Here is a 24,304-nt window from a genome sequence, read left to right as displayed (position 1 = left end):
ATCAAAAAAAAAAAAAACCTTCCTTAATCTGATAAAGGGAATCTATGGAAAATCTGCATCTAACATATTTAATGATAAAAGACCAAATACTTTCTCCCTAAGATCGAGAACAAGACAATGATGACTACTTCACTAATTCTATTCAACATGTTCTTGGAAGCCCTAGCCACTATAATGAGGTAGAAAAATAATAATAAATGAAAACCATCCAGTTTAGAAAGGAAGAAGTAAGACCATCTTTATTTTCATGTGACCTGATCATCTATTTAGAAAATTCAATAGAATCTGCAAAAGAGCTGCTCTAGTAGCTATTAAAAGAGTTTAACACGGTTACAAAATACAATATCAATATATAAACATCAATTGTGGATATATATAGATATTTCTATCTATATATATCTCTATAGTGTTAAACAATAAAAATTGAAAGTAAAACTTATATTAGTGGGGCGCCTGGGTGGCTCAGTCAGTTGAGCGTCCGACTTCAGCTCAGGTCATGATCTCACAGTTCGTGAGTTTGAGCCCCGCGTCAGGTTCTGTGCTGACAGCTCGGAGCCTGGAGCCTGCTTTGGATTCTGTGTCTCCCTCTCTGTCTTCCCCTAACCCACTTGCATCCTGTCTCTGTCTCTCTCAAAAATATTAAATATTTAAAAAATTTTTAAAAATTATATTAGCATCAAAAATATGAAATACTTAGGGTTAAATCTGATAAAAATTATTCAAGAGCTATACACTGAAAACTACAAAACCTTTCTTAGAGCAAGAAGACCTAAATAAATGGAGAGATATGCCTTGTTCATGGATGGTATGAAGTGAATGTTTGTGTCCCCCTCAAATTCATATGTTAAAATCTAGTCCTTAATGTGATGGTATTTGGAGGCAGAGCCTTTGGGAACTAATTAGGTCATGAGGATGGAGCCCTTGTACATGGGATTAGCAAGGGCATTTGGGTGGCTTAGTCAGTTAAGCATCTGACTTCAGCTCAGGTCATGATCTCACAGTTTGTGAGTTCAAGCCCCGCGTTGGGCTCAGTGCTGACAGCTCAGAGCCTGGAGCCTGCTTTGGATTCTGTGTCTCCCTCTTTCTCTGCCCCTTCCCTGCTCACACTCTGTCTCTCTCTCTCTCTCAAAAATAAACATTAACAATAATAATAAAAATAAATGGGATTAGTGCCCTTTTAAGAAAAGGCCAGAGAACTAAGTAACTCTCTTTCCGTCATGTAAGGATGCAGCAATAAGTCAGCTATCTGCAAACTGGAAGAGGGCTCTCACCAGAATTCAACCATTTTGGACCATGATCTTTGACTTCCAGCCTCCAGAACTGTGAAAAATAAATTTCTGTTGTTTATAAGCCACCTAGTCTATCGTATTTTGTTGTACCAGTTAAGCCAAGACAATGGGATAGAGACTTAATATTGCTAAGATTTTGTTTTTTCTCCGAATTCATCTATAGATACAATGCAGTCCTAATCAAAATCCCAGATATTCTTGTAGAAATTGATAACCTCATTCTAAAATTCATGTCAAAATGTGCAGTATTTAGAATAGCCAAAACACCTTTCTTTTTTTTTCTTTTTTTTAACATTATTTTTAATTTTTTAAAATTTACATCCAAATTAGTTAGCATATAGTGAAGCAATGATTTCAGGAGTAGATTCCTTAATGCCCCTTACCCATTTAGCCTATCCCCCCTCCCACAACCCCTCTAGCAAACCTCAGTTTGTTCTCCATATTTAAAAGTCTCTTATGTTTTGTCCCACTCCCTGTTTTTATTTATTTTTGTTTCCCTTCCCTTATGTCCATCTGTTTTGTCTCTTAAAGTCCTCATATGAGTGAAGTCATATGATTTTTGTCTTTTTCTGACCAATTTCACTTAGCATAATACCCTCCAGTTCCATCCACGTAGTTGCAAATGGCCAGATTTCATTCTTTTTGATTGCCAAGTAATACTCCATTGTGTGTATACTCCATAATACTCCATATATATATATATGTGTGTGTGTGTGTATATACACATATATATGTGTGTGTGTATATATATATGTGTGTGTGTGTGCACCACATCTTCTTTATCCATTCATCCATCGATGGACATTTGGGCTCTTTCCATACTTTGGCTATTGTTGATAGTGCTGCTATAAACATGGGGGTGCATGTGTCCCTTCAAAACAGCACACCTGTATCCTGTGGATAAATGCCTAGTAGTGCAATTGCTGGGTCGTAAGGTAGTTCTATTTTTAGTTTTTTAAGAAACCTCCATACTGTTTTCCAGAGTGGCTGCACCAGCTTGCATTGCCACCAACAATGCAAAAGAGATCCTCTCTCTCCGCATCCTCGCCAACATCTGTTGTTGCCTGAGTTGTTAATGTTAGCCATTCTGACAGGTATAAGGTGGTATCTCATTGTGGTTTTGATTTGTATTTCCCTGATGATGAGTGATGTTGAGCATTTTTTCATGTGTTGGTTGGCCATCTGGATGTCTTCTTTGGAGAAGTGTCTGTTCATGTCTTTGGCCCATTTCTTCACTGGATTACTTGTTTTTTGGGTGTTGAGTTTGATAAGTTCTTCATAGATTTTGGATACTAACCCTTTATCTGATATATCATTTGCAAATATCTTCTCCCATTCTGTCAGTCGCCTTTTAGTTTTGCTGATTGTTTCCTTTGCTGTGCAGAAGCTTTTTATTTTGATGAGGTCCCAGTAGTTCATTTTTGCTTTTGTTTCCCTTGCCTCTGGAGACGTGTTGAGTAAGAAGTTGCTGCGGGCAAGATCAAAGAGGTTTTTGCCTGCTTTCCCCTCGAGGATTTTGATGGCTTCCTGTCTTACATTGAGGTCTTTCATCCATTTTGAGTTTATTTTTGTGTATGGTGTAAGAAAGTGGTCCAGATTCATTCTTCTGCATGTCACTGTCCAGTTTTCCCAGCACCACTTGCTGAAGAGACTGTCTTTATTCCATTGGATATTCTTTCCTGCTTTGTCAAAGATTAGTTGGCCATACGTTTGTGGGTCCATTCTGGGTCCTCTGTTCTATTCCATTGATCTGAGTGTCTGTTCTTGTGCCAGTACCATACTGTCTTGATGATTATAGCTTTGTAGTATAGCTTGAAGTCTGGGATTGTAATGCCTCCTGCTTTGGTTTTCTTTTTCAAGATTGCTTTGGCTATTCGGGGTCTTTTCTGGTTCCATACAAATTTTAGGATTATTTGTTCTAGCTCTGTGAAGAATGCTGGTGTTACTTTGATAGGGATTGCATTGAATATGTAGATTGCTTTGGGTAGTATTGACATTTTAACAATATTTTTTCTTCCTATCCAGGAGCATGGAATCTTTTTCCATTTCTTTGTGTCTTCTTCAGTTTCTTTCATAACCTTTCTATAGTTTTCAGTGTATAGATTTTTCACCCCTTTGGTTAGATTTATTCCTAGGTATTTTGTGGTTTTTGGTGCAACTGTAAATGGGATCGGTTCCTTGATTTCTCTTTCTGTCGCTTCATTGTTGGTGTATAGGAAAGCAATCGATATCTGTGCATTGATTTTATATCCTGCAACTTTTCTGAATTCATGTATCAGTGTTTTGGTGGAATCTTTTGGACTTTCCATACGGAGTATCATGTCATCTGCGAAGAGTGAAAATTTGACCTCCTCCTGGCTGATTTGGATGCCTTTTATTTCTTTGTGTTGTCTGATTGCAGAGGCTAAGACTTCCAATACTATGTTGAATAACAGTGGCAAGAGTGGACATCCCTGTCTTGTTCCTGACCTTAAGAGGAAAGCTCTCAGTTTTTCTCTACTGAGGATGATATTAGTGTTGGGTCGTTCATATATGGCTTTTATGATCTTGAGGTATGATCCTTCTATCCCTACTTTCTTGAGGGTTTTTATCAAGAAAGGGTGCTGTATTTTGTCAAATGCTTTCTCTGCATCTATTGTAAGGATCATATGGTCAACAAAAGAAAGCTGGAGTAGCCATACTTATATCAGACAATCTAGACTTTAAAATAAAGACTGTATCAAGAGATGCAGAAGGGCATTATATCATAATCAAGGGGTCTATAGACCAAGAAGACCTAACAATTGTAAACATTTATGCACCAAATGTGAAAGCACCCAAATATATAAATCAATTAATCACAAACATAAAGAAACTCATTGATAGTAATACCATAATAATAGGAGACTTCAACACCCCACTCACAACAATGGACAGATCATCTAATCAAAAAATCAACAAGGAAACAGTGGCTTTGAATGACACACTGGACCAGATGAACTTAACAGATATATTCAGAACATTTCGTCCTAAAGCAGCAGAATATACATTTTTCTCCAGTGCACATGGAGGGTTCTCCAGAATAGACCATATACTGGGACACAAATCAGCCCTAAGTAAGTACATAAAGATTGAGATCATACCGTGCGTATTTTCAGACCACAACATTATGTAACTTGAAATCAACCACAAGAAAAAATTTGGAAAGGTAACAAATACTTGGAGACGGAAGAACATCCTACTAAAGAATGAATGGGCTAACCAAGCAGTTAAAGAGGAAATTAAAAAGTATATGGAAGTCAGTGAAAATGATAGCACCACAACCCAAAACCTCTGGGACGCAGCAAAGGCAGTCATAAGAGGAAAGTATATAGCAATCCAGGCCTTCCTAAAGAAGGAAGAAAGATCTCAGATACACAACCTAACCTTACACCTTAAGGAGCTGGAAAAAGAACAGCAAATAAAACCCCAAACCAGCAGAAGACAGGAAATAATAAAGATTAGAGCAGAAATTAATGCTATCGAAACCAAACAAACAGTAGAGCAGATCAATGAAACCAGAAGCTGGTTCTTTGAAAGAATTAACAAAATTCATAAACCACTAGCCAGTTTGATCAAGAAGAAAAAGGAAAGGACCCAAATAAGTAAAATCAAGAATGAAAGAGGAGAGATCACAACCAACACAACAGAAATAAAAACAAGAGAATATTACGAGCAATTATATGCCAATAAAATGGGCAATCTGGAAGAAATGGACAAATTCCTAGAAACATATACCCTACCAAAACTGAAATAGGAAGAAATAAAAAATCTGAACAGACCCATAACCAGTAAGGAAATCGAATTAGTAATCAAAAACCTGCCAAAATACAAGAGTCCAGGGCCAGATGGCTTTCCAGGGGAATTCTACCAAACATTTAAGGAAGAGTTAACACCTATTCTCTTGAAACTGTTCCAAAAAATAGAAATGGAAGTAAAGCTTCCAAATTCTTTCTATGAAGCCAGCATTACCTTGATTCCAAAACCAGACAGAGACCCCACTAAAAAGGAGAACTATAGACAAATTTCCCTGATGAACATGGATGGAAAAGTCCTCAACAAAGGTATTGCTAACCGGATCCAACAATACATTAAAAAAATTATTCACCACGACGAAGTGGGATTTATACCTGGGATACAGGGCTGGTTGAATATCTGCAAAAACAATTAATGTGATTCATTACATCAATACAAGAAAAAACAACTATCTTTTAAGGAACAAAGTTGAGACTATTACTACCTATTCATTATTTTGAGTACAAGAATGGTTTTACAGGTATATATGTGTGTGTGTGTATATATATATACACACACATATATATATATGAGTCAAAATTTATTAAATTGACACTTTTAAATATCAGCAGTTTATTACATGGAATTTGTACCTCAATAGAGTTGTTTTTGAAAAGCTAATGTATAGGAAAATGAGAGAGCAAAAGAGCAAAAAAAAAAAATGCAATAAAAGGAACATAGAACAAGTTGGAAAAATAAAACAAATAGTAACATAATAGATATTTAACTCATTTATGTCAGTAATTATCTTAAGAATAAAAATACAATTCTAATAAATGGCAAAGCTTATTGTATTAAAGAATAAACATATTAGAAGTTTTTATTAAAATATTTTAATTAGTGACAAAGTTTGTCTTAGCTCTTATTATCTTAGTGTACCTTGCTTTATTTTTGGGTAGCCACAATGAAATATTTTATTTATGAGAACAATATAAAGAAAAAATATTAAAAACTTTTTTCTCAACACCAAAAAAACCAATTCAGTTAAAAAATGGGCAGAGGACCTGATTAAACATTTTTCTGAAGAAGACATATAGATAGCCAACAGACACATGAAAAGATGATCAACATCAGGGAAATAGAAATCAAAACTACAACGAAATATCACCTCACAGCAGTCAAAATGGCTAATATCAAAAGGACAAAAAATAAGTATCGGTGAAGACATGGAGAGAAAGGAACCCTTGTGCACTGTTGGTGGGAATATAAATAAATTGGTGCAGCCACTCTGGAAGCAGTATGGAGGTTCCTAAAAATAATTAAAAATAGAAGTGCCATATGATCCAGTAATTCCACTACTGGGTACTTAGCTAAAAAAAATGAAAACACTCATTCTAAGAGATAAATGCACCCCCATGTTAGTGCAGCATTATTTACAATAGCCAACATGTGGAAGCAGCCTAAGTGTCCATTGATAGATAAATGTATTAAAAAGATGTAATACACACACACACACACACACACACACACACACACACACATACACACACGAATGGAATATTACACAGCCATGAAAAGAATGAAATCTTGCCATTTGCAACAATATGGTTGGAGCTAGAGGTTATTATGCTAAGTGAAATAAATCAGACAGAGAAAGACAAATACCATATGATTTCACTTATATGTGGAATCTAAGAAACAAAACAAATGAATAAAAAAGCAGGAAAAGACCCACAAAGACAGAGAACAAGCTGGTGTTTGCCAGAGGGGAGGTGGGTAGGAAGATGGGCAAAATGGGCGAAGGGGAGTGGGAAGTACAGGTTTTCAGCTATGGAAGTCATGGGGATGAAAGGTACTGCGTAGAGAATATGTAGTCAGTGGTACTGTAATAAAGTTGTATGGTAGCTATACTTGTGAGCATAGAGCATAGAGTTGTTGTATACCTGAAACTAATGTAACATTGTGTGTTAACTATATTTCAGTAAAAACAAACAAACAAACAAACAACTTTCTTTTATCCCTGGATTCAACTAAGTTGTAGTTTGAAATGAGCCTCTTCACTTGGGATGATTGAGGTTGTGGTTTGGCATGTAAAATACTCTATATTTGCACGTTTCTCAGGAGAGGGTCTATAGCTTTCACCAGTATCTCATGTCCAAAAAAATACTTAAGAATCTTGGTTTAAAGAATGAAAGAACTGAGTGCTGTTCTAAGGGTCTAATTTCTCAACAGTACTTCTCTGAAATTAATTTCTAGTGAACAAGTCAAATGACTCGAACTGTGTACATGAGCCTTATCACAGCAGCTTGGAGTAATAAATTCCAGATTATTCCAAGGGTTTGTGTGGTTTAAACTTTGATGAAAGCTCTGTTTCCTTTAGTTGGACTGGGATTCTCATGGTATGATACCCAGATCAACAGCTACAGCGTCACTTGGGAATTTACTAGAAATGCAAATTCTCAGGCCCTACTGATTCAGAAACTCTGGAAGTGGGGGCAAGCAATCAGTGTTTTTGAAGGAGCTCTCTAAATGGTTCTGATGTACAAGTTTGATAACCACTGAGTCAAAATATACCTAGAAGGGCCCATTCTCTACCCCCTGCTTCTAGGCCACATTTAGGACATTTGTTAATTAAGGAAGTGGCTACAGAAGGAACAGTCTAATTTGTTGGCTTATATTTTCCATCTCTTTATCCTCACAGGCCGAATTGCTCTCACACAAGTATACTGGGTTGCACAGCAACACGGAGCAACAGTTTAGAGAAAATCAGTGTCCAGCTGAAACTGGAGTTTAGAGACACAGCATGAAAGTTCACTCCTAAAAATTCTGACCAGGAGGCTTTTCAGGGATGAGCCCCAGTAATTCCAAAGGCCTTGGAGCTCCACTTTTTTAATTTTTACATTTTTTATTTGAGAGAGAGAGAGAGACAGCAGAGAGAGAGGGAGACACAGAATCCAAAGCAGGCTCCAGGCTCCAAGCTGTCAGCACAGAGCCCAATGTGGGGTTCGAACTCACGAGCTGTGAGATCATGACCCAAGTCAGACACTCAACTGACTGACCCACCCAGACACCCCTCCACTTCTTTTGAGGAGGAGAACATTCAGTCTCCCCAACTGACTGAACCTCAGGAACAAAGTTTTATTTACCTTTTTCCAGCTGTGTGGCACCCTCACAAACATCCTTTAAAGGAGTACTCAGTGTCACCAAGGCTCTATTTGTAAGGTAGGTTAATGAGTTCACTAAGCCTCTGTTCTGAGTACCCCAAAGGAGAAGTCTTAGCTGTAGCAGCATAGAATTGAGCTGTTTAAAACTAGCCTCTGGGGGAGGCTGTGTGGCTCAGTCAGTTGAGCATCCAGCTTCAGCTCAGGTCATGATCTCACGATTTGTGGGTTCGAGCCCCACGTAGGGCTCTGTGCTGACAGCTCAGAGCCTGGAGCCTGCTTTAGATTTGGTATCTCCCTCTCTCTTTCTGTACCTCCCCAGTTTGTGAGCTCGCTTGTGCACACTCTCTCTTATAAATAAATAAATAAATAAATAAATAAATAAATAAATAAAACTTTAAAAATAAAACTAGCCTCTGAAGTGTCAAATGATCATTTTCTCAAGTCCTCCTGTAGCCTTCTGAAGCTTGCTTTGTTGTGACACCTTACTGTTTGTTGATGAGTAATAGCATAGAGCACTTCACAGCAGTTCTCATTAAAGGAGGGCAGCCAAGTGGAATTCATTCTTGGCTCTTAATAGTTTTCTTTTTTCTTTTTTCTTTTTTTTTAATTTTTTTTTTTCAACGTTTATTTATTTTTGGGACAGAGAGAGACAGAGCATGAACGGGGGAGGGGCAGAGAGAGAGGGAGACACAGAATCGGAAACAGGCTCCAGGCTCTGAGCCATCAGCCCAGAGCCCGATGCGGGGCTCGAACTCACGGACCGCGAGATCGTGACCTGGCTGAAGTCGGACGCTTAACCGACTGCGCCACCCAGGCGCCCCTCTTAATAGTTTTCAAATGAGAATTTTATTGCATATTAATGAGCACCATTTGACATTTGTGACTGGTTTTTAAGGAAATCATGCACTTATAATTTGCATAATAGTACGTAAGTGCTTTTAGGTAACAATGCAACTCTGAGAAGTTGGTGAGGGTTTTAGTATGTTGTTTTTAGTGTTGCCTTTTTTTTTAAGGGGAGTGGTGGTGGTTCTTTAATCCCCAGCTCCAGTCCCTGGCAGTAGTGTGGAATATTAACAGGTCTCCAGGATCCGTCTATAAGGGGTCTCTAGATTCTGTCTATAAGGCAGTTGGGACTCACTGCCCAGTTTGTGTGTGGTTGTGCCAGCTTATAACTGAGAGCACAGAGAGAGTCAGCAAAACACATCAGGGCAGGGTTCTAAAAGCAGGAGATGCTCCCACTGTAGTCAGAGGGGGATGTTCTAGCCCTCCGCGAATCAAACCTCCTGCTTCTCCTGACTTATAGAAGTCTCTAGATGATCCTAAGGGTTGTTCCTAGACATCTAGGACTCCTGTGCTCCGTGATGTCTTGAAAATGTCTCTGGGTCTACCTCAACAAATATGTATTGATTGCCTAGTATGTACCAGGCACCATGCTAGGTGCTAGAGCAAGACCATGTTGGCGTGTTCCCTGCAGCATCCTTAGCTCTTAGCACAGTGACTATTACATAATAGTTGATCAATATTTATTGAATTAATGAACATGGTCTTTGCCATTGAGGATATATATCCATTGAGGATATATAATTCATTATTCTTACAAAATCTAATTGTAAGTATAGTATAAAGATCATTATAGTATAAAGATTGTAATGTTAGAAGATATTAATGATTCAGAACTTGGAATTCTGTTACAGTATTTAGAGGAACAAGATGGATAACCTCAGTTATGCACCCTCAAGTCTTCTGTACAAATGACCCTTCTGTATAAATCAATATTTATTGATGATCTAGTGTATATCAGTTATGTTTCCATACATCCCATACATCCCATTTGATTTAATCATTAGCAAAACCTATGAGGTATAGATAGTATTATCCTCATTTCATAGAGGAGGTGGCTAAGAATTGGAGAAGTGACTAATCTAAGTCACCACATATGGAAAATGATGTATCTGAGACTTAAATTCAGCCTCAGTATTATCCATTCCAGTGCCACTTATTACTGACAATGGTCCGAGGATATATAAAGTGAAGCCAAACTCCAAGTACTGGCATTGAGGGTTGAATTGGCCCAGGGGCCCTGGGATGTGCCCTGTATTCAGTTGACCTACTGTTTAAAGTAAACTTACTACTTACAACACTGTTTCCTATATCTTATAGTGGACCGAATCTAGTAGCTAGTCTGAGTCACTGTAATTCTGTCAAGTAGCCAGAAACGTTTAAACACTATATAGCAAAGGGAGAAATCAGGTTTAGTAGAAGAAAATTACAAGTAATATGAAACTAAAAGCTCAGGATAGCCCGCTATAATGTTGAGCAAAAATGTTCTCCAGATTTTTGAAAGATCACTGTGGGCTAGGAAGCACAGGAAGAGAGAGGCTTTGGGATACAGGGATTATTAGGAAAGAATGGTGGTATAGTTCGAGAATTCATACAAATCCCAAGGATCCCAAAGCTCTGCTTTCTCTGAGATCCACACCAGACTAAGGGAGTGAATCAAGTCCACTCCCCTTCCTCACTCCCCGCCCACACCCCATCCCTGCCAAGGGACACCCAGTGATTTCATTCTGCTTTTAAAATCCCCTAAGAAGGATGTGTTTGCAGCAGCCATTTCTCCCCCCCACCCCCCCCACACCTTTCCTCCAGTAAATCAAGATTCCCTACATGGGCCCTGCCCCAGGGTCTTAGGGATAATCACTCAGAAACCATGAAACTTAATTGGAGGCACCTCAAAGTCTTCAAAAAGAAACTTAACCATTTCTTCCTCTTTTATATGGCAAATCAGAGACTCCGAGAAGCAGATTAATTCAAATCTTATTTACATTGTTGGAGAGAAAATGTACAAGTTCTTCCAAAACTTATTATCTCCCAAGAGAATATTCTTTCTCCTTCCACTGTGTTCCTTTTCTCTCTTGGACCTCCTCCACAATCTGCTAACAGCAGCCCTAGAGCTCTTACCCCTACAACCCTGCCTACTTCCCCAAGTTCAGGCCTTGCTCAGCTGTCCCAAAGTGTGAAAGGCCAACCACAACTTCCTTGTTGTTGTTTTGGCATTTTTTTTTTTTTGTTTTTATTTTGAGAGAAAGAGAGAGAGATTGGAAGAGGAGGAGAGGCAGAGAGAGAGGGAGAGAGAGAATCCCAAGCAGGCTCCGTGCTGAAGCCCAATGCAGGGCTTGATCTCATGAACCACCAGATCATGACCTGAGCTGAAATCAAGAGTCAGACGCTTAACCAGCTGAGCCACCCAGGCACCCCTAAAGGTTTTTAAAGTAGTATAGAAAAAGTACTGAACTTGGGAGACCTAGATTCTCTTCCTACACTAGGTGATTCTGAGCCTCTCAACCTCTGAGGGCTGTTTCCTCAACCCATAAAATGAAGAGGTTAGACTTTATGATATTTGTGGTTGCTTCTTGCTCCACCATTCTGTGACTTAACCCTGACCAAACATCTGTTCCTATATATGCAATATTTTCCCACCCTAATCTCATACTTATGCTCTCTTAGAAAGTATCTGCAGCTCTGAGCCATCTCCTGTGTGTAGATCTATGTGGCAGGTAGTTCTTGAGGGAGGTTGAATCCTTTCTGCCTTTGTCTGCACCTGCCTGCTACCCCCAGGAAGAGCAGTACATGCTCAGGGAATGGAAGTGAATTTTGCTATTAGTATAAGTGCCCCATACTCAGGATGTTTGTAAACCTGCTAACAGAACATAACACAGTGCATTCAAAGGCAATTAAAAATGCATTTTACATTCCCTGCTGTTTATAGTTATCTGTGTATCTGCTGCCTATATTCACATAGCTAATGGGGAACTAATACCTCAGGCAACACTGGGGCCAGAAGGATTCTTAGTGACTATCTAGTACAATGCTGTCGGTGGTGGTGGTGGTTTGAATAGATATATTTTTTATGCATTTGCCTGTGGTTCTGTCTTATCTCTTTTAGTGGGTAACCTGAGGCCAAAGTACTTTGTTGTTGTTTTTTCAGTTTGTTTATTTATTTATTTATTTATTTCTCAATAAGTGAAAGTTATTGTCAAATTGGTTTCCATACAACACCCTGTGCTCATCCCAAAAGGTGCTCTCCTCAATACCCATCACCCACCCTCCCCTCCCTCCCACCCGCCATCAACCCTCAGTTTGTTCTCAGTTTTTAAGACTCTCTTATGCTTTGGCTCTCTCCCACTCTAACCTCTTTTTTTTTTTTTCCTTCCCCTCCCCCATGGGTTCCTGTTAAGTTTCTCAGGATCCACCTAAGAGTGAAAACATATGGTATCTCTCTTTCTCTGTATGGCTTATTTCACTCAGCATAACTCTCCAGTTCCATCCACGTTGCTACAAAAGGCCATATTTCATTCTTTCTCATTGCCACGTAGTACTCCATTGTGTATATAAACCACAGTTTCTTTATCCATTCATCAGTTGATGGACATTTAGGCTCTTTCCATAATTTGGCTATTGTTGAGAGTGCTGCTATGAACATTGGGGTACAAGTGCCCCTATGCATCAGTACTCCTGTATCCCTTGGGTAAATTCCTACCAGTGCTATTGCTGGGTCATAGGGTAGGTCTATTTTTTTTTTTAATATATGAAATTTATTGTCAAATTGGTTTCCGTACAACACCCAGTGCTCATCCCAAAAGGTGCCCTCCTCAATACCCATCACCCACCCTCCCCTTCCTCCCACCCCCCATCAACCCTCAGTTTGTTCTCAGTTTTTAACAGTCTCTTATGTTTTGGCTCTCTCCCACTCTAACCTCTTTTTTTTTTTTTTTCCTTCCCTTCCCCCATGGGTTTCTGTTAAGTTTCTTAGGATCCACATAAGAGTGAAACCATATGGTATCTGTCTTTCTCTGTATGGCTTATTTCACTTAGCATCACACTCTCCAGTTCCATCCACGTTGCTACAAAAGGCCATATTTCATTCTTTCTCATTGCCACGTAGTATTCCATTGTGTATATAAACCACGATTTCTTTATCCATTCATCAGGTGATGGACATTTAGGCTCTTTCCATAATTTGGCTATTGTTGAGAGTGCTGCTATAAACATTGGGGTACAAGTGCCCCTATGCATCAGCACTCCTGTATCCCTTGGATAAATTCCTAGCAGTGCTATTGCTGGGTCATAGGGTAGGTCTATTTTTAATTTTCTGAGGAACCTCCATACTGTTTTCCAGAGCGGCTGCACCAATTTGCATTCCCACCAACAGTGCAAGAGGGTTCCCGTTTCTCCACATCCTCTCCAGCATCTATAGCCTCCTGATTTGTTCATTTTGGCCACTGACTGGCATGAGGTGATATCTGAGTGTGGTTTTGATTTGTATAGATTTTGGATACTAGCCCTTTGTCCGATATGTAGTTTGCAAATATCTTTTCCCATTCCGTTGGTTGCCTTTTAGTTTTGTTGTTGTTTCCTTTGCTGTGCAGAAGCTTTTTATCTTCATGAGGTCCCAGTAGTTCATTTTTGCTTTTAATTCCCTTGCCTTTGGGGATGTGTCAAGTAAGAGATTGCTACGGCTGAGGTCAGAGAGGTCTTTTCCTGCTTTCTCCTCTAGGGTTTTGATGGTTTCCTGTCTCACATTCAGGTCCTTTATCCATTTTGAGTTTATTTTTGTGAATGGTGTGAAAAAGTGGTCTAGTTTCATTCTTCTGCATGTTGCTGTCCAGTTCTCCCAGCATCATTTGTTAAAGAGACTGTCTTTTTTCCATTGGATATTCTTTCCTGCTTTGTCAGAGATTAGTTGGCCATACTTTTGTAGGTCTAGTTCTGGGGTTTCTATTCTATTCCATTGGTCTCTGTATCTGTTTTTGTGCCAATACCATGCTGTCTTGATGATTACAGCTTTGTAGTAGAGGCTAAAGTCTGGGATTGCGATGCCTCCTGCTTTGGTCTTCTTCTTCAAAATTCCTTTGGCTATTCGGGGCCTTTTGTGGTTCCATATGAATTTTAGGATTGCTTGTTCTAGTTTCAAGAAGAATGCTGGTGCAATTTTGATTGGGATTGCATTGAATGTGTAGATAGCTTTGGGTAGTATTGACATTTTGACAATATTTATTCTTCCAATCCATGAGCACGGAATGTTTTTCCATTTCTTTATATCTTCTTCAATTCCCTTCATAAGCTTTCTATAGTTTTCAGCATACAGATCTTTTACATCTTTGGTTAGATTTATTCCTAGGTATTTTATGTTTGTTGGTGCAATTGTGAATGGGATCAGTTTCTTTATTTGTCTCTCTGTTGCTTCATTATTAGTGTATAAGAATGCAACTGATTCCTGTACATTGATTTTGTATCCTGTGACTTTGCTAAATTCATGTATCAGTTCTAGCAGACTTTTGGTGGAGTCTGTCGGATTTTCCATGTATAATATCATGTCATCTGCAAAAAGTGAAAGCTTAACTTCATCTATGCCAATTTTGATGCCTTTGATTTCCTTTTGTTGTCTGATTGCTGATGCTAGCACTTCCAACACTATGGTAAACAACAGCAGTGAGAGTGGACATCCCTGTCGTGTTCCTGATCTCAGGGAAAAAGCTCTCAGTTTTTCCCCATTGAGGATGATGTTAGCTGTGGGCTTTTCATAAATGGCTTTTATGATCTTTAAGTATGTTCCTTCTACCCCGACTTTCTTGAGGGTTTTTATTAAGAAAGATGCTGAATTTTGTCAAATGCTCTTTCTGCATCGATTGACAGGATCATATGGTTCTTACCTTTTCTTTTATTAATGTGATGTATCACGTTGATTGATTTGCGAATGTTGAACCAGCCCTGCATCCCAGGAATGAATCCCACTTGATCATGGTGAATAATTCTTTTTATATGCTGTTGAATTTGATTTGCTAGTATCTTATTGAGAATTTTTGCATCCATATTTATCAGGGATATTGGCCTGTAGTTCTCTATTTTTCCTGGGTCTCTGTCTGGTTTAGGAATCAAAGTAATACTGGCTTCATAGAATGAGTCTGGAAGTTTTCCTTCCCTTTCTATTTTTTGGAATAGCTTGAGAAGGATAGGTATTATCTCTGCTTTAAATGTCTGGTAGAACTCCCCTGGGAAGCCATCTGGCCCTGGACTCTTATTTGTTGGGAGATTTTTGATAACTGATTCAATTTCCTGGCTGGTTATGGGTCTGTTCAAGCTTTCTATTTCCTCCTGATTGAGTTTTGGAAGTGTGTGGGTGTTTAGGAATTTGTCCATTTCTTCCAGGTTGTCCAATTTGTTGGCATATAATTTTTCATAGTATTCCCTGATAATTGCTTGTTTTTCTGAGGGATTGGTTGTAATAATTCCATTTTCATTCATGACTTTTGTCTATTTGGGTCATCTCCCTTTTCTTTTTGAGAAGCCTGGCTAGAGGTTTATCAACTCTTGGTTTCGTTGATCTGCTCTACAGTTTTTTTAGATTCTATATTGTTTATTTCTGCTCTGATCTTTATTATTTCTCTTCTTCTGCTGGGTTTAGGCTGTCTTTGCTGTTCTGCTTCTATTTCCTTTAGGTGTGCTGTTAGATTTTGTATTTGGGATTTTTCTTGTTTCTTGAGATAGGCCTGGATTGCAATGTATTTTCCTCTCAGGACTGCCTTTGCTCCATCCCAAAGCATTTGGATTATTGTATTTTCATTTTCATTTGTTTCCATGTATTTTTTAATTTCTTCTCCAATTGCCTGGGTGACCCATTCATTCTTTAGTAGGGTGTTCTTTAACCTCCATGCTTTTGGAGGTTTTCCAGACTTTTTCCTGTGGTTGATTTCAAGCTTCATAGCATTGTGGTCTGAAAGTATGCATGGTATGATCTCAATTCTTGTATACTTATGAAGGGCTGTTTTATGACCCAGTATGTGATCTATCTTGGAAAATGTTCCATGTGCACTCGAGTAGAAAGTATATTCTGTTGCTTTGGGATGCAGAGTTCTCAATATATCTGTCAAGTCCATCTGATCCAATGTATCATTCAGGGCCCTTGTTTCTTTATTGACCACGTGTCTAGATGATCTATCCATTTCTGTAAGTGGAGTGTTAAAGTCCCCTGCAATTACCACATTCTTATCAATAAGGTTGCTTGTGTTTGTGAGTAATGGTTTTATATATTTGGGGGCTCCCGTATTCGGCACATAGACATTTATAATTGTTAGCTCTTCCTGATGGATAGACCCTGTGATTATCATATAATGCCCTTCTTCATCTCTTGTTACAGCCTTTAATTTAAAGTCTAGTTTGTCTGATATAAGTATGGTTACTCCAGCTTTCTTTTGACTTCCAGTAGCATGATAAATAGTTCTCCATCCCCTCACTTTCAATCTGAAGGTGACCTCAGGTCTAAAATGAGTCTCTTGTAGACAGCAAATAGATGGGTCTTGTTTTTTTATCCATTCTGATACCCTATGTCTTTTGGTTGGCACATTTAGTCCATTTATGTTCAGTGTTATTATAGAAAGATATGGGTTTAGAGTCATTGTGATGTCTGTAGGTTTCATGCTTGTAGCGATGTCTCTAGTACTTTGTCTCACAGGATCCCCCTTAGGATCTCTTGTAGGGCTGGTTTAGTGGTGATGAATTCCTTCAGTTTTTGTTTGTTTGGGAAGACCTTTATCTCTCCTTCTATTCTAAATGACAGATTTGCTGGATAGAGGATTCTCGGCTGCTTATTTTTTCTGTTGATCACATTGAAGATTTCCTGCCATTCCTTTCTGGCCTGCCAAGTTTCAGTAGAGAGATCTGTCACGAGTCTTATTGGTCTCCCTTTATATGTTAGAGCACATTTATCCCTAGCTGCTTTCAGAATTTTCTCTTTATCCTTGTAGTTTGCCAGTTTCACTATGATATGTCATGCAGAAGATCGACTCAAGTTATGTCTGAGGGGAGTTCTCTGTGCCTCTTGGATTTCAATGCCTTTTTCCTTCCCCAGATCAGGGAAGTTCTCAGCTATGATTTCTTCAAGTACACCTTCAGCACCTTTCCCTCTCTCTTCTTCCTCTGGAATACCAATTATGTGTAGATTATTTCTCTTCAGTGCATCACTTAGTTCTCTAATTTTCCCCTCATACTCCTGTATTTTTTTATCTCTCTTTTTCTCAGCTTCCTCTTTTTCCATAATTTTATCTTCTAGTTCCCCTATTCTCTTCTCTGCCTCTTCAATCTGAGCTGTGGTTGTCTCCATTTTATTTTGCAGCTCATTCATAGCATTTTTTAGCTCCTCCTGGCTGTTCCTTAGTCCCTCGATCTCTGTAGCAATAGATTCTCTGCTGTCCTCTATACTGTTTTCTAGCCCAGTGATTAATTTTATGACTATTATTCTAAATTCACTTTCTGTTGTATTGTTTAAATCCTTTTTGATCAGTTTGTTAGCTGTCATTATTTCCTGGACGTTTTTTTTTTGAGGGGAATTCTTCCATTTGGTCATTTTGGATAGTCCCTGGAGTGGTGTGGGACTGTGGGCACTTCCCCTGTGCTGTCTTGAATAACTTGCGTTGGTGGGCGGGGCCGCAATCAGACCTGATGTCTGCCCCCAGCCCACCGCTGGGGTCACAGTCAGACTGGTGTGTGCCTTCTCTTCCCCTCTCCTAGGGGCGGGATTCACTGTGGGGTGGCGTGGCCCGTCTGGGCTACTTGCACAATGCCAGGCTTGTGGTGCTGGGAATCTGGCGTATTAGCTGGGGTGGATCGGCAAGGTGCACAGGGGTGGGAGGGGCAGGCTCAGCTCGCTTTTCCTTGGGAGATCCGCTTCGGGAGGAGCCCTGAGGCACTGGGAGGGAGTCAGACCCGCCGGAGGGATGGATCCTCAGAAGCGCAGCGTTGGGTGTTTGCGCGGTGCAGGCAAGTTCCCTGACAGGAACTGGTTCCCTTTGGGATTTTGGCTGGGGGGTGGGCAAGGGAGATAGCACTGTCGAGCGCCTTTGTTTCCCACCAAGCTGAGCTCTGTCGTCCGGGGCTCAACAACTCTCCCTCCCATTGTTCTCCAGCCTTCCCGCTCTCTGCGCAGAGCTGTTAACTTATAACCTCCCAGATGTTAAGTCCCACTTGCTGTCAGAACACACTCCGTCCGGCCCCTCCGCTTTTGCAAGCCAGACTCGGGGCCTCTGCTTGGCCAGCGGGCCGCCCCTCCACCCCAGCTCCCTCCCGCCAGTCCGTGGAGTGCGCACCGTCTCTCCGCCCTTCCTACCCTCTTCTGTGGGCCTCTCGTCTGCGCTTGGCTCCAGAGAATCTGTTCTGCTAGTCTTCTAGCGGCTTTGTGGGTTATTTAAGTAGGTGTAGTGGAATCTAAGTGATCAGCAGGACGCGGTGAGCCCAGCGTCCTCCTACGCCACCATCTTCTCCCCAAAGTACTTTGAATAATGTATCTCTTTGCTCACATTGTGTAGAAACATCCCTATTACTCCAACTGCCTCTTCCCCTGCTTTTTATTTTATTTTTATTTTTTTAAATGTTTATTTATGAGAGAGAGAGAGAAAGAGACAGAGAGACCGAGCATGAGTGGGGAAAGGACAGAGAGAGAGGAAGACACAGAACCAGAAACAGGCTCCAGGCTCTGAGCTGTCAGTACAGAGCTCCATATAGGGTTTGAACTCATGAACCATGAGATCATGACCTGAGCTGAAGGGGGACACTTAACTAACTGAGCCACCCAGGTGCCCCTCTTCTTCTGCTTTTAATATACAACATGTAGTGGGATGAAAAATAAGAGGCAAGGAAACAGGACAAAGGGAAAATAGATAAAGGGTAATAAAATAAGCCAGAGATACCTAACATTGAATAGTTGTTATAAGTGAGCCACACATCTGGTTCCATGCTTCACAGAGGCCAAAAGAGAGAGATACATACTATGCATGACATAAAAATGTTCCAGAAAAGGGTTAACTTTTCCTAGTATTTGAGAGGAAGATAAATTTACACTCTATGTCCTTATGGAGGAGCCACTAAGTCAGTGTTGTAGACTACACCATCAACAATATCTTATTAATACTTACAATGCTAAGTGAATTCATTCATTAAATAAGCATTTACTGAGTATCTACTATGTGCCATATATGTTTCAGTGCATTACAGTTGCTATTCTTTCTAGTGCTCAAATTATCCTGTCATTGGTCAGGGGGAACCAGCTGACTCCTGTGTCCTTTTGACATGATGCTATAGTCTCTAATACTTTTTTATTTTCTAGTATGACAAGATGTCCCAGACTGATCTTGTATATTTCCATCTCCATAACTTAAATTGGCTATTTCACTAAAGAAATCTGATTCCTTTTTAGTGAGTGCTTTTAGAGACCACAGTCTGGGCACTCAGAGTATATTATTGTTGGGTTGTAATTACTCCCAAGCCTCCATTAACAGACTAAAAAATATGACTATTTTAAAAAGAGGAGAATCAATTCTAAGTTCATACTGGCATTTCTAACTTAAATTGAAGGTAAAAAGGTATTTACTTATTTTTTATGTGAATCTCTTTTCTCTCACTTTGAAAATTTTAGTTCCCAATAACATAGCCATAATTATTTCCTTTACCTAATAGATACTTATATGTATATATGTGTATATATGTGTGTGTACCCATCCAAATAAGATAGGAATATTACCCATTTGATGCATTTTAGTATTTCTTTGTGGGTGTTTTTTGTCCTTTGGAAGAATAATCAAATTACTGTTACTTAAATTCTTTCTGTGGTTATACCACCAACTTGATATAGGTAGATTAATTTATTTCAATTTGTATTTAATTTTTAGAGATTGATTTTATTTGTGATTTAATTTTGTTTTGAAATTAAGTAAAATATTTACATGGCTTCAGAGCCCAAACTATAAACAATGAGAGATCTATTTTACCTCCCTGTCATCTCCCCCTTGGTCTTTTCCTCCTCTTATAGGTAAAGCTTTTGGTCTTTCATTGTTTTTTTGAAAATAATCCAATGACCTATGTGGATTTCATCTCCTTTCTTACATAAAAGGCAGCACACTATATATGTTTTGCTGCATCTTGCTTTTTTTTTTTTTTAACATTCTGTCCAGGAAATCATAGCAGTATATAGATACTTTCTCATTCTTTTTAAAAAATTTAGATATTCCTTATTTTTAAAAACTAAGTATTATTATACAAAAGCAATAGATTGATTTTTCTCAGGAGGTGAGGGTGCTGCTGGGTGGAAGAAGCGGTCTGGAAAAAATATGCCAAGGTGTTAGTACTTAATTCTGGGTGTTTAACATTTTCTTTCTTGTACGTTTCTGAGTTTTAAAAATATCTATGAATTTAAAAACAATTTTAAATACAACTGCACACCAAAGCAGCAAAAGAAAACTCTCAGGAATCACTAAAATATGAACATCTAATGGAATTAGATCAAAGAGGGAAAGTTCATGGGGCACCTGGGTGGCTCAGTAGGTTAAGCACTGGACTTCAGCTCAGGTCATGATCTCACGGTTTGTGGGTTTGAGCCCTGTGTTGGCCTCTGTGTGGACAGCTCAGAGCCTAGAGCCTGCTTCTGTCTCCCTCTCTCTCTGCCCTCCCCCACTTGTGCTCTGTCTCTCTCTGTCTCAAAAATAAAAGTAAACATTAAAAATTAAAAATTAAAAAAAAACAAAGAGGGAAGGTTCAGGAGAGGATGTACATGAGAAGGTTCTATAGATGGTGGAGCTGGGCCTGAACAGAGAGCTCTAAATACTCTATAAGGGTTACCTGACATGTGAGAAATTGCTGATGAAAAGGGAAGAACCAAATCCTCCCCAAATTTTGTTTGCTTAACTGACCATTGTCAGATGACACTGAATATTTCCTGTAAGAACAGGAGAGAGATTAATGTAGAGAGCTGTCATAATTTTCAATATGGAATTAACCTTTCATATTTTATATTTACATGGCCAAACTTGGCAACCTCATTTGCAATTGCTTCATTCCCGGGGGGGAGGAGTTCATATAGTGGATATACTTATCCACTATCCAAAGCATATTCAGATTTGCTTGCCTTGTCCCTCAAAAATAGCTAGATGATTATCAAATCATTCTGAACACCCAGAAAATTGATCTGAAGACTGAGAGAACAATGTGCACAACTAGAGGGAGAAAAGAGGCCGCATCATGGAAGGTAGGAAGTAATGTGATTTGGGGGAGAAAAGAATTGCAGGTGCTGTGGAGGGGAGGGAACCCTGATCACGGAGAGAGGAGAGAGAGAGTAAGAGTGTGTGTGAGAGAGAGAGAAAGAGAGAGAGAGAGAGAGAGAGGGAGAGAGAAAGCAGCATGCAGAGGATTGCACAAGGAAAACACTTCCCCAAGACCCTTGACTGGGAAAATGGGAGGAGCTGATTATCAAAAGTTTACAAGCAGCTGAACTGAAAGTCTGAAGTTTTAGAAGTTGGCACCATTACCAGGGTCAAGCCTGGCAGGCATAACTGTGCTCCTGTAGAAAAGGAGGGCTGAGGTCTTGGAGTGGACAGCATGGTCTGAGGATCCCCTGGGTTTCACTGGAAGAGAAAGTTTCCCTTCCTGAAGTGCGTTTTGGAGAGTCAGCACTGCTTCTAAAGGTACAAAAGAGACTGTGGGTGCCATTGAGCTGCCCTGTTCATTAGCATACCTGCTGAGGACAGCTAACCTGGATGCCAGCTTTTTGCTACAGTTTTCCATAAAATCTAAGCCCCTGCGTGGTTGTGTGACTGCTTTTCTGGGACAAACTAGTACCAGCCACAGCACAACAAGACCCTGCCCCAGAGGATCAGTGCAGGTCCACATTGGCTGGATCTCTAAAAATCGGAGTTTTGAAACCCAGTTACATGTAGCCTGAGATAAAACATAGGAACACTACACCACTGATAGCATGGACAAGACACGGTGAAGGCAGGGACCTAATAGAAGCCTGGAACACAAGAGGATAGATTGTTTGCTCTTCTGTGAGGGTTTTCTGGGCAGCAAAGGGCACAGACTCCCCTCTCCGGGGAAGAGACTGGGTCAACACCATTTTTCACTCCTCCCATCAGCACGAAGGACTTCAGCAAAGTGGCACAGCACACAGAGTGGAGGCTTGAGCTGCTTAATCCAAAGCCTACCCCCTTGCATTCTGCAGGTGCCTTTTTGGGCAGGGCGGGGGGCAATAGCACAAGCAGGGCAGGGGCAGAGAGAGGGGGACAGAGAATCCAAAGTGGGCTCTGTGCTGACAGCAGCAAGCTGATGTGGGGCTTGAACTCGCAAACTGCAAGATCATGACCTGAGCTGAAGTTGGACACTCAACCGACTGAGCCACCCAGGTGCCCCTGCAGGTGCCTTTTTTTAATAGGGCAAGTGTGATTAGAGCTAGAGCAGCAGTAAGCCCCTCCCGTAGAAGACCAGCACAAACAGCTCTCCCCACGCACCAGGTCTACTGGTCATAGAGTGCTGCAGAGCTTCAGCCCTAGTGATGAAAATAGGACCAGCCACAGGCTTTCCTAACACATAAAAGGTAGAGACCTAGACAAAATGCCAAGATGGAGGAATTAAACCCAAAAGAAAGAACAAGAAGAGGTCACAGCCAGGGAGCTAATCAAAACAGATATAAGTAAAATGCCTGAACCAAAATTTAAAACAACTATCATAAGGGTACTAGCTGGGCTTGAGAAAATAGAAGAAACCAGAGAGACCCTTACCACAGAGACAAAAGACCTAAAAATTAGTCAGGCCCAAATAAAAAATGCGTTACTGAGATGCAAAACTGACTGGATGTAATAACCACAGGATGAAAGAAGCAGAGGAATGAATAAATGGTGTAGAAGATAAAATTGTGGAAAATAATGAAGCTGAAAGGGGAGGAAAAGAAAAATACCAAATCACAAATATATATTTAGGGAACTCAGTGACTCCATAGAGCATAATAACATTCATATCATAGGAGCCCCAGAAGAGAAGAGAGGGAAAAGGGGCAGAAGGTTTATTTGAGCAGATTATAGCTGAAAACTACCCTAATCTGGGGAAAGAATCAGACATCCAAATCCAGGAGACACAGAGAACTCTCATCAAAATCAACAAGAGCCAGCCAACACTAAGACATATTATGGTAAAATTTGAAAACACAGAAATTAGGGAAAGAATCCTGCAAACTGCAAGGGAAAAGCAGTCCCTAATCTACAAAGGAGTACAAATCAAGTTAAGAGCAGATCTCTCCACAGAAACCTGGCAGGCCAGAAGGGAGTGGCATAATACATTCAACAAGCTGAATGGGGAAAATATGCAGCCAAGAATACTTTGTCCAGTAAGGCAGTCATTCAGAATAGAAGCAGCAATAAAGAGTTTCTCAGACAAACAAAAATGAAAGGAGTTTATGACCACTAAACCAGCTCTGCTGGTTAGAAATATTAAAGGGAACTCTTTGAGTGGAAAAAAAAGACCAAAAGCAACAAAAACTAGAAAGGAACAGAGACCATCTCCAAAACACCAACTCTATAGGTAACACAATGGCACTAAATTCATATCTTTCAATAATCAATATGAATGTAAATGGACTAAATTCTCCAATCAAAAGACATAGTGTATCAGAATGGATCAAAAAAAAAAAAAAAAAAAACCACAAGACCCATCTACATGTTGCCTACAAGAGATTCATTTTAGACATAAAGATACCTCCAAAGTGAAAGTGAGCGAATGGAGAACCATCTAAAGGTTGCCAAAAGAAAGCCAGAGTAGCCATACTTCTGTCAGACAAACTAGAAATCTAGAACAAAGACTGTAACAAGAGATGAAGAGGGCATTATATCAGGGTGCCAGGATGGCTCAGTATGTTAAGCTTAACTTAATTTCAGTTCAGGTCATGATCTCACGGGTTCGTGAGTTAAGCGCCACACTAGGTTCCACACTGATGGTGTGGAGCCTGCTTAGGATTCTGTCTCCATTTCTCTTGCTCCTCCCCTGCTCATTCTCTCTCTCTCTCTCTCAAAAATAAATAAATAAACTTAAAAGAAGGGCATTATATAATAATTAAGGGGTCTATCCAACAAGATCAAACAATTGTAAATATTTATGCCCCCAACTTAAAACACCCAAATATATAAATCAATTACTAACAAACATAAAGAAACTCACTGATAGTAATGCAATAATACTAGGAGACTTTAACACACCACTTGCAGGAATGGACAGATCATCTAAGCAGAA

The 24,304-nt window shown here is 39.8% G+C and overlaps 2 protein-coding genes across 4 annotated transcripts in view; both read left to right on the top strand.

The window, feature by feature from the left end:
• The window catches only part of LRRC58 (leucine rich repeat containing 58), a 77,581-nt gene extending 76,329 nt beyond the window's left edge, over nucleotides 1–1,252 (top strand). Inside the window, exon 5 of the mRNA XM_045502167.1 lies at nucleotides 1,225–1,252. Coding sequence (XP_045358123.1) covers nucleotides 1,225–1,237 — 13 coding nt within the window. The 3' untranslated portion in view covers nucleotides 1,238–1,252. The remainder of the gene's footprint in view (nucleotides 1–1,224) is intronic.
• Nucleotides 1–24,304, top strand: part of GPR156 (G protein-coupled receptor 156) — a 118,377-nt gene that overhangs the window by 17,464 nt on the left and 76,609 nt on the right. The gene's annotated exons all lie outside the window — the stretch shown is intronic.

The sequence above is a fragment of the Leopardus geoffroyi genome, chromosome C2 (assembly GCF_018350155.1).
Source record: "Leopardus geoffroyi isolate Oge1 chromosome C2, O.geoffroyi_Oge1_pat1.0, whole genome shotgun sequence".
NCBI classification, from domain to species: domain Eukaryota; kingdom Metazoa; phylum Chordata; class Mammalia; order Carnivora; family Felidae; genus Leopardus; species Leopardus geoffroyi.
The sequence above is the reverse complement of the archived record's forward strand: the minus strand, read 5'-3'. Positions and strand labels throughout refer to the sequence as shown.